Source organism: Macaca fascicularis, chromosome 1 (genome assembly GCF_037993035.2).
Source record: "Macaca fascicularis isolate 582-1 chromosome 1, T2T-MFA8v1.1".
Taxonomy (NCBI): Eukaryota; Metazoa; Chordata; class Mammalia; order Primates; family Cercopithecidae; genus Macaca; species Macaca fascicularis.
The window spans coordinates 30,264,564-30,274,066 of NC_088375.1; the positions used below are offsets into that span (position 1 = coordinate 30,264,564).

Genomic DNA, 9,503 nt, shown 5'->3' on the forward strand with positions numbered 1-9,503 from the left:
CATGACTGTAATTCCAGCACTTTGGGAAACTGAGGTGGGAGGATGTCTTGAAGCTAGGAGTTTGAGACAAGCCTGGGCAACATAGCGAGTCCCCATCTCTACAAAAATAAATAAATAAATAAATTAGTCAGGTGTAGTGACTCATGCCTATAATCCCAGCTACTTAGGAGGCCAAGGCAAGAGGATTGCTTGAGCCCAGGAGTTTGAGGCTGCAGTTAACTATGATAGCACCACTCCACTCCAGCTTGGGTGACAGAGTGAGACTCTGTCTCTATTTAAATAAATACGTAAATAAATAAGCTGGGCAAACAATGAAAATGAAAACATTGTGAAATACAAAGCAGTTCTGTGGGTTCCACTGTTTGCAGCCTCTGATCTAATTTCTAAAGAGGGTGTAGCAGGTTTTTTAACCTGTAAATTATGGTGATTGGCAGGTCAGGGTAAATGGTAGTTGTGTGTGGGGAAGCGATGATGGCAACAGGTGTTTTCCTCCTGCAAAAACTAAAATGTGGGAGTGACTTCTCTGGCCATGGCTCCATGGTCTCTCCCCTCAGAGCCAATTTCAGTAAAATTTTTATAGTTTAAAAAATATGGTTCTGAACAATTTTTGTTAGAGGTATTTTGGTATTTTTAAATAGTTTTTTGGTCGTATACATGGTAGAATTCTTAACATTATACAATTATAATGTATAAAAAAGGATACAATTATAATTCATAAAATTATAGCCCCACTGGCCATTCTCCTGTAGCTGGGAGCAGTTCACGCCAACAGGGCTCTACCCCAATGCTGACCTGCTCTACAGGATCCCAGGAAGGTGAGCATAGCCTACCAACCTGTTTGGGTAGTACAGCGATAGCAACTGAGGCTTCCAAGGCTTTCGTCAGAAGATTGTGGGCGGAAACTTCCAGGGGTTTGCTCTGAGCTTCTTGAGGCTTCTCAGCTTCAGCTGCAAAGTGAGTGGGTGTTTCTTTGAGAAGCAGAATCAGAGAGAGACATAGAGAAAGAGAAAGACAGAGGTGTTTCCCTTAGCTATGGAAACTCTATAAGAGAGATCCAGCTTGCCTCCTCTTGAGCAGTCAGCAACAGGAGTCCTGTCCTTGACACCTCAGCCTCTACAGGATTGAGAAGTAAAACCGTTTGCTGGGGCTGGCCTGACTCACCGGCTGCCATGCAGCAGCCCTTCAATTACCCATATCCCCAGATCTACTGGGTGGACAGCAGTGCCAGCTCTCCCTGGGCCCCTCCAGGCACAGTTCTTCCCTGTCCAACCTCTGTGCCCAGAAGGCCTGGTCAAAGGAGGCCACCACCACCGCCGCCACCGCCGCCACTACCACCTCCACCGCCATCACCACTGCCTCCACTACCGCTGCCACCCTTGAAGAAGAGGGGAAACCACAGCACAGGCCTTTGTCTCCTTGTGATGTTTTTCATGGTTCTGGTTGCCTTGGTAGGATTGGGACTGGGGATGTTTCAGCTCTTCCACTTACAGAAAGAGCTGGCAGAACTCCGAGAGGTAAGCCTGCTGGCAGACTGCTGTGCCCTGGAGGCACCAGGCATAAGGGGGTGGAGGGCCCACTGCCTGGCTTGCAAAGTGCTTTTCAATCCTTTTTTTTTTTTCTTAGAAATGGGTTGTTCTAGTTATTCTATTCTATAGGCAGAGAAATGGAGGCTCATAGGAGTGAAGGGAATATTTTTTATTTTGTAAAGAATCAGAGCCCAACAGTTTTTCTTTCCTCAGTTGTCAACTCAGTCTGTTGAACCACTTACTGCCTCATACCTAGTGATTTAAGGAGTAAAAAACAAACAAAACTTTTAAGTTTTGCTTGGAAGTAAATTTGTTCAGATGACCAAACTAAATCTTGAAAATACTTAAAATACTGGTACGATTTCAAATCACAAAACTGAGGGACAGTGAAGCAAAATTGCTTGACCAAAGCCTGAGTCAGCAAAAGTTCTGAGGTATTTGGATTCTCTTTCCAGGGCTTGGTTTATTTGACGATTCTGTCTCTTTTGCTTAAATAATTTTATTTTTATTATGCATCTTTTTTCTTTCTCTTTTACTAGTCTACCAGCCAGAAGCATACAGCATCATCTTTGGAGAAGCAAATAGGTGAGTCCTTTTTCACATGTACATTGAGTTCCTAAAGGTGATCCTCAGCACTGAAATATGTTAATGGAATGCCTTATATTCTGTCCTACACTTTGGCTTATGTATACTATGAGAGGAATCCTGGCTAATTCGGAATCTCTGGTCAGTATGATTCCTTGAGCTGCTTTAAAAATGTGAAGTGAATTGAATTGCTCACAATCAATATAGCTGAGCACGGCACACAATTCAAAATCACTTCCGCTTGACTTTGGAAAGAGACACACATATACAACCGTGGACTTTTGCCCCCTGAGCAGTGGTTCCAGGCCTGTCCCCTTCCACAGACACCCTGGTCCTGGCACACATGCCAGTGGCTATGACTTCTGGGAAGAGAAGGCGAAGTGAAGGCAGAGACAGATGTTTCTGAGAAACGTCCTCTCCTCTTTTAAAGCCTCTAAAGAGATCACAGTGAAACTTTATTTATAAAATGTTTTATAGGATGTAAGCTTTTAAAATGTGGCTAATCAATTCCGTACATTAGAATGGTTTTTCTTGAAGTCACTGAGAAGCTGAAGGGAAGACTTCAGCCATCATTCAAAGGATGTTCAGCTTCAGAGGCAGTCATGAGGTACCCTTGATCACAAAGGAAAATCCTTTGTATGGGAGCTAGGGCAAGAAGACGATATGTTGGAACACTGATCTCGTGAAATTTCAGGGCATAGTTTTGCAAGCTCTGTACAGATGGATTTTACAATGTGCTTCACTAGCCTAAGATTCATTGAAATTTTAGATTTAGATTTACAATGAGATTCACTGAAGGTTTAGAGTTGGAAGGAAGCTTAGAATATCTAGTCCAGCCATTTCATTTTTTTGGAAGAGAAACAAAATGCCAGACAGATTAGGTGAATATGCCCAAGACCCCTAGTATGGAACTGGGGCTAGAAGGAACACAGGCTCTTGATGCCTTGTCACCTACAGGGCTTTCCGGTACTGGACTGGTGCCTCATGAAGTAGGGAAACTCCTGTCTCTCTGTAGTGAGCATGGAGTGAGAAATAGAGGAAAAGCAGGATACCTCTGCAAAGACTATAGATAGATCGCATCCTTAGAAACTCAGAATAAAGAAGAAGGCAGCACTGGCCATCTATTAAGTGAAGTAAGTTTCAGTTTCTCTGGATGTGGCTACTGCAGGCAACCCAGTCGCCTGTCTACTGTCCTAGACTGTTAAGTTCTTATAGGAGCCACTGTTGGGAAGCTCTGGCCCCTGAGTCTGTGTCCTAATCCTTAAATGTTAGAAAGTCCATATGTACACAAGCAGAGTGGAAATATTTGCTAGAAAAATAAAGCCTCTGGAGGATGTCTCAAATAAGATCATTTTGAAAACCTGTGGAATGTGCCTGGTCTGATAGGTACCTAAGCATTCATCTTTTACCTCCTCTCTGGAGTCAATTTAGTGATTAAAAATCAAATGACCAGACGAGTCATGTCCATCTACCCCAGTAAGCAATTATCTTCTCTAGATCAACCCAGATGAACCAGAAATTGTTAAATTATCACAAGGAAATCAAATCAGTAACTTTACTAATAAGAAAAGAGATGCAAACTAAAAATAGGGAACACCAATTTTCATCAAATTAGTAAAGTTAACAAAAACCCAGACTGACAAAGATTTGAAAGAAAAGTGCTGTTTAAACATTAGTTTCAGCCAGTATACATGTAAATTGCTATAACTTTTTCTGAAGAGCACTTTAGAAATACATATCAAAAGCTTGAAACTAATAGTTTATGTTGTAATCCTATCACTAAGAATTTCTCTTAAGAAAATAATCAGATGTGCCTGAAGATTTATATATAAGGATGTTCATTACTCCCTTATGAGCCTATTTATAATAAACAATCCAGAAGAAACTTGAATGCCTCATACTAGATTAGTTATATACATTATGGTGTATTGAAACAAGCACATAATAAGCAGCAACTAAAAATGGTGTATCAGAAGGACATTTAATGCCTTGGGGATTGTGCAGTGTGTATTGTTAGATAAAAAGACAAGTTACAAAAGGATATATTTCGTTTCATACTGACTATGTAACCATGTATGCACGTTTTTATATTCTTAGGAACTAGAAGGTTCTACACACTGACATACTAACAGTGATTTTCTCTGGGAGATACTACTATAGATTATTTATACTTTCTAACTTGTTCCTTTTTACATTTTCCATTTTTTTCCAGTTAGCTAATTAAATCTTTTATTCATTCACATGCGTGAGGCTAGATGTTGGGTGTTGGACGCTGATCGAGGATGAGCCAGCCCAGGGGACCTGTCCTTATAGAGCTTTTAGCATGGTGAAGAAGCTAAACAAAAGCAAGCAAACAGACCATACAATTCCAAAGTTGTACTAAGTATAAGCTGAGAATCCTTTTTAAGGAGGTGTTTATGCTGACACCTGGGGGGTCAGAAGCCTGATGAGCGAAGGGCTGTGTGCATGTGCTGTGGAGTGGGGTGGGGCTGGGGGAGAGCATTTCAACACTGGGAACGGCACATGCAAAAACCCTGGGGCAGGAAGCACTCATCACCAGTGTCTAAGGTATCTCTGCAGTTTATTTATTCCAGCCTATGTACAGCAGATATTCTTAGTGAGCATGTTCTGTAAAAATAATGTTGTACTAGGCTCTGTGAGGGATAAAAAGATAGGCAACATGTGGTTCTTGGTTCTGTTTCCTGCCGGTGCATGGCTGAATGCCAGATGAGTCGCTCGGGTGGTTTGCGGTGTAGGAATGCAGAAGAGACTCAGTTTTGCCTTTCCTGTTCACTAACACCTCCTTCATGGTGGGTTGTCTTGGGTGACCAGAGAGGTCATGATCGCTCAGGTAATGTTCTCTGTGAATTGGGCCATTCTCACACCATACGTGAGTTTTACAGGCTAATCACGAACCTGACATATTCAAGCATCTCGTGTGAATATTTATTGAGGTCTCAGTTAGCTGAATGCGTTAGCTAAGTGGCAGCTGTCTATCTTGTCTGAAATAGTTGAAGTCAGAGAAATAGTGTCTGTTTTGAGAACTACTGTCTATTCTTCCATTTAATTTATCTGACATTTGCTAGTAACATGCCCTGTGTTAGGAACTGGGCTTCTCTGGTGAATTCAACATATCGTAAGGAACTTGTCATTATTTGAGCGGAATAAGATAATTTATGTAGTTACCCCAGAGAAGAGGAGTCAGAAATGACAAGAGAGGGGAAGACAGAATGATCCTAGATTTCAAAAGAGGGGAAGATCATATTTGATCAAAAAAGGTTTGAGAGGGTTTCCCAAAGAAAGAGGTATAGTCCTTATGGGATGTTTAGGAATTTGACACAGAAATCTGTTTGAAAGAACATTATGGGCAAAAGGCATGGCATGAACAAAGGCACAGAGGAAGGGAAGTGGGGGTACGTGTAGGCCACAGAACTCCCGTTGTGTGGCAGTGCTCAGTGGGAGTAAGGAGATAAGGCTGGACAGATGGGCTGGGATTGTGTGATGGGGAGACTTGTATACAACTGCATCTTCAGGAAGGAGCCATTAAAGGTGTTTGAGGCCTCAGTGATATGAGGTAATTGTCTGAGGACTTAAGATACTTAATTTGGGGAAGATTGTAAAATGTCCCTGGGGGAAGATCTGGTGACACGCAGATAGATTAGTGGTCTTCTTCAGTCTCTTTCCTGTAAGTCTTAGGGACGAGAGAATCAGAGTGGACAGAGCCCTGGAATTGGAGTCAGGAGACCAGGGTGTGGTCCCATCTCTGATGCTGACTAGTTGGATTAGTCACCCAACTTCTAAGCTCATTTTGCAATTGATAAGGGGTGGGACAATACATACCTCAAAGGGTTGTGGTGAGTTCTAAATGCAATAACTGACATGACAGCTCATTATGAATAAACGTTTATATTAATTATATTTTATTGTAACATTATAATTTATGCATGTGTCCATCTTAATTTGGTTTATTTTTTACCTCTTTGTTTCTGAAATATAGACCACGGTGAATCCCGCAGTTCAGACTTACATGATTAGTATATGTTAGACTGTTGCCATTTATGGTTTTAAAATCTTTTTTTTTTAAATGATGGGATTTAAATTCCCACCAAAATAATAGTTGGTATTTCATTTTAACATATATTTTTCCTCTCTCTATGATACAGGTCACCCCAGTCCACCCCCTGAGAAAAAGGAGCAGAGGAAAGTGGCCCATTTAACAGGTCTGTATCTGGAAGGTACGGGTGGGGTTTGGGAAAGCTTTTGGCAAAAGGCAAAATGGCTGCCTGGTTTCCATTACCAGGTGCTAGAGAGTTGTTACTTCCTGGTGACAGTATTTGAACTCAATCATACTAACATTTTCCTTGTCGAGTCAGTCTTATAAACACACTTCGATCCCCTATTCTCTGGGCAAGGCCTTCTAAATTGGAGACCTGGAGCTGATTATGACATGACCCGTGCCCATAAGGAGCTCATTCTTTTCAGTCATTCCAAAGTCCCTTAGGTGATTGGGGGCACAGATCCAAGAGGTGAGAGCTGAGAAGGTGAGGAATGAGGACTTGTTTTAGTCAGCGCTTTCTTGGTTTTTTGGAAGAGCTTCACTCTGCTTTGTCCAAGAGTATAAACAGGAGCAAGAAGGGAGACTCACTCCTGGCACTTGTAGACTTTCAATATGTGCCTGTAAAGTGGAGTGAAATGATATGGTATGGGCACTCCCATTATAAACTCCCAAAAAAATAAATCATAAATAATGGAATAAATATCACAGAAAGTGGTAGGCTATTGTCCCTGGAATTATTTAGGCAGAAATTGTAGAATGATCCGGTCACATCAGCAGACACTTACTCAATACCTGATGTGCACCAATTTGGGGATGTGAAAATGAGTAGCATATGGCTCTTGCCCTCAGGGAGCTTGACATCTAATAGGGAAAGACAGGCATTTATGATAATTTCAGTACTGCAGAGATTTAGGTTATGTTCATGACGTTGTGGGGATACAAAGAAAAGGAAACTGTACCCCAAACTGAGGGGCTGAATAATTCTTACTGCAGGTGAGATGATGGACCAGATGGTCCCTAAGATCCTTCCCAACTTTAGAATTTTAGAGTTCCTTGGATTTGGCTTTTTTCTTCAGGAAAGGACTTCAAAGCCTAGCAGTTTGGGTGCTAGTTCTGAAGATAATAAAATCTTTGTGCTCCAGAGAGCTAATATTTTCTCAATAATTTCTTACTGCAATGGATTAGGCGACTATACTATTGTTCTAATTGTGTGGATGACAAAATAGGACAACAATGTTGAGGAAATTCTGTGATGGATCAAGTTCTGACCCCTCAGCCAGTTCTATACAGGCTGTAATTCTGAGTAGAACATTTGTTCAAGGAAGGGCCCACAGTTTTGCCTTAGAAACTTAGTTTGTTGGATGCATGACTATTCCTGGCTGAAAGCTCCTTTCGGATTTATTTCAGGCAAGCCCAACTCAAGGTCCATGCCTCTGGAATGGGAAGACACCTATGGAATTGTCCTGCTTTCTGGAGTGAAATATAAGAAGGGTGGCCTTGTGATCAATGAAACTGGGCTGTACTTTGTATATTCCAAAGTATACTTCCGGGGTCAATCTTGCACCAACCTGCCCCTGAGCCACAAGGTCTACATGAGGAACTCTAAGTATCCCCAGGATCTGGTGATGATGGAGGGGAAGATGATGAGCTACTGCACTACTGGGCAGATGTGGGCCCACAGCAGCTACCTGGGGGCAGTGTTCAATCTTACCAGTGCTGATCATTTATATGTCAATGTATCTGAGCTCTCTCTGGTCAATTTTGAGGAATCTCAGACATTTTTTGGCCTATATAAGCTCTAAGGAAAGCACTTTGGGATTCTTTCCATTATTATTCTTTGTTATAGGCACTGAAAATGTTGTATTCAGTGAGGGTCTCCTTACATGCATTTGAGGTCAAGTAAGAAGACGTGAACCAAGTGGACCTTGAGACCACAGGGTTCAAAAGGTCTGTAGCTCCTCAACTCACCTAACGTTTATGAGCCAGACAAATGGAGGAATATGACGGAAGAACGTAAAACTCTGGGCTGCCATGTGAAGAGGCAGAAGCATGAAAAAGCAGCCACCAGGTGTTCTACACTCATCTTAGTGCCTGAGAGTATTTGGGCACATTGAAAAGGACACCTTTTAACTCACCTCTCAGGGTGGGCCTTGCTACCTCAAGGGGGACTGTCTTTCAGATACATGGTTGTGACCTGAGGGTTTAAGGGATGGAAAAGGAGGACTAGAGGCTTGCATAATAAGCTAAAGAGGCTGAAAGAGGCCAATGCCCCACTGGCAGCATCTTCACTTCTAAACGCATCTCCTGAGCCATCAGTGAAGCTAACATAGAAACAAGAGAGATATTCTGGGGACTCATTCCATTCCTAACACAGCCTGTGTATTTCCAGTGCAATTGTAGGTGTGTGTGTGTGTGTGTGTGTGTGTGTGTGTCTAAAGAGAGAATATAGATATTGTGAAGTACATATTAGGAAAATATGGGTTGCATTTGGTGAAGATTTTGAATGCTTCCTGACAATCAACTCTAATAGTCTTTAGAAATAATTGATTGTCAGCTACTGAAGATGTTTTCCTATAATATAATAAATATTTATATATATGTTGTGCTTTTTGGGAAAAGAAAACATATAATAAAAAGTATATGTTAGGATACAAATAATTTTTAGAATTTACTAATACTTGAATTTTTTTGCTTATTACTTCTTTCCTCCATGGTTTCTTCATTCATTATGATGTCAGACAACTTTAAGAAGAATTTACTGGGGTGAGAAGAATTATGAAGCAAATCTTTCTGCCTTTGCCAAGGCTTCCTTCTCTATATATATTCTCTTTCCTCTTCACCTCCCAGAGTTTCCGTTACCAATATTGTGACCAGTGTTAAGCTTACCCAACTTTCCATGGATTTGATGAGAAATTATATTTTCCTGAAGGCAGAACTACGGCACAGTGGAAAGGGCACACACTTTGGACTAAAAAACTTAGATTTGAATCTTTGTTCTTCCATGTACTGCCTAGGTAATCACTGGTTAGGTCACTTGACCTTCCTTGAACAAAAAAAGAGCTGAAAGTATCAGACATATAGAATATCAAAAAATGGTTTCTACCACTACTAAGCCATCCTATTAGAGCCACTTCATTCTCCAGAGGCCACTGATCTGTGGGATCCATGTAAACACCTTGTTTCTTGTATTCTCATGCTTGTCATTCACAATGGCCTTTTCCTATTTTATTCAACCACTTGCTATCATGGGCTCTCCCTAGACTTTGTTATCATTAAAGATTATAGTAACTCCTTTGGAATTTGATTTTAGGTGTCTTATTTTCACAATATCATCT

The 9,503-nt window shown here is 41.2% G+C and overlaps 1 protein-coding gene across 1 annotated transcript; it reads left to right on the forward strand.

Moving 5' to 3' along the window:
- The first annotated feature begins 949 nt into the window (after positions 1-949).
- On the forward strand, positions 950-8,823 carry FASLG (Fas ligand). The gene is made up of 4 exons (XM_045392855.3): positions 950-1,514; positions 2,066-2,111; positions 6,275-6,331; positions 7,576-8,823. Exons 1-4 carry the CDS (start codon positions 1,170-1,172, stop codon positions 7,968-7,970), a joined length of 843 nt encoding a protein of 280 aa, XP_045248790.1. The 5' UTR covers positions 950-1,169; the 3' UTR covers positions 7,971-8,823.
- The last annotated feature ends 680 nt before the right edge of the window (positions 8,824-9,503 follow it).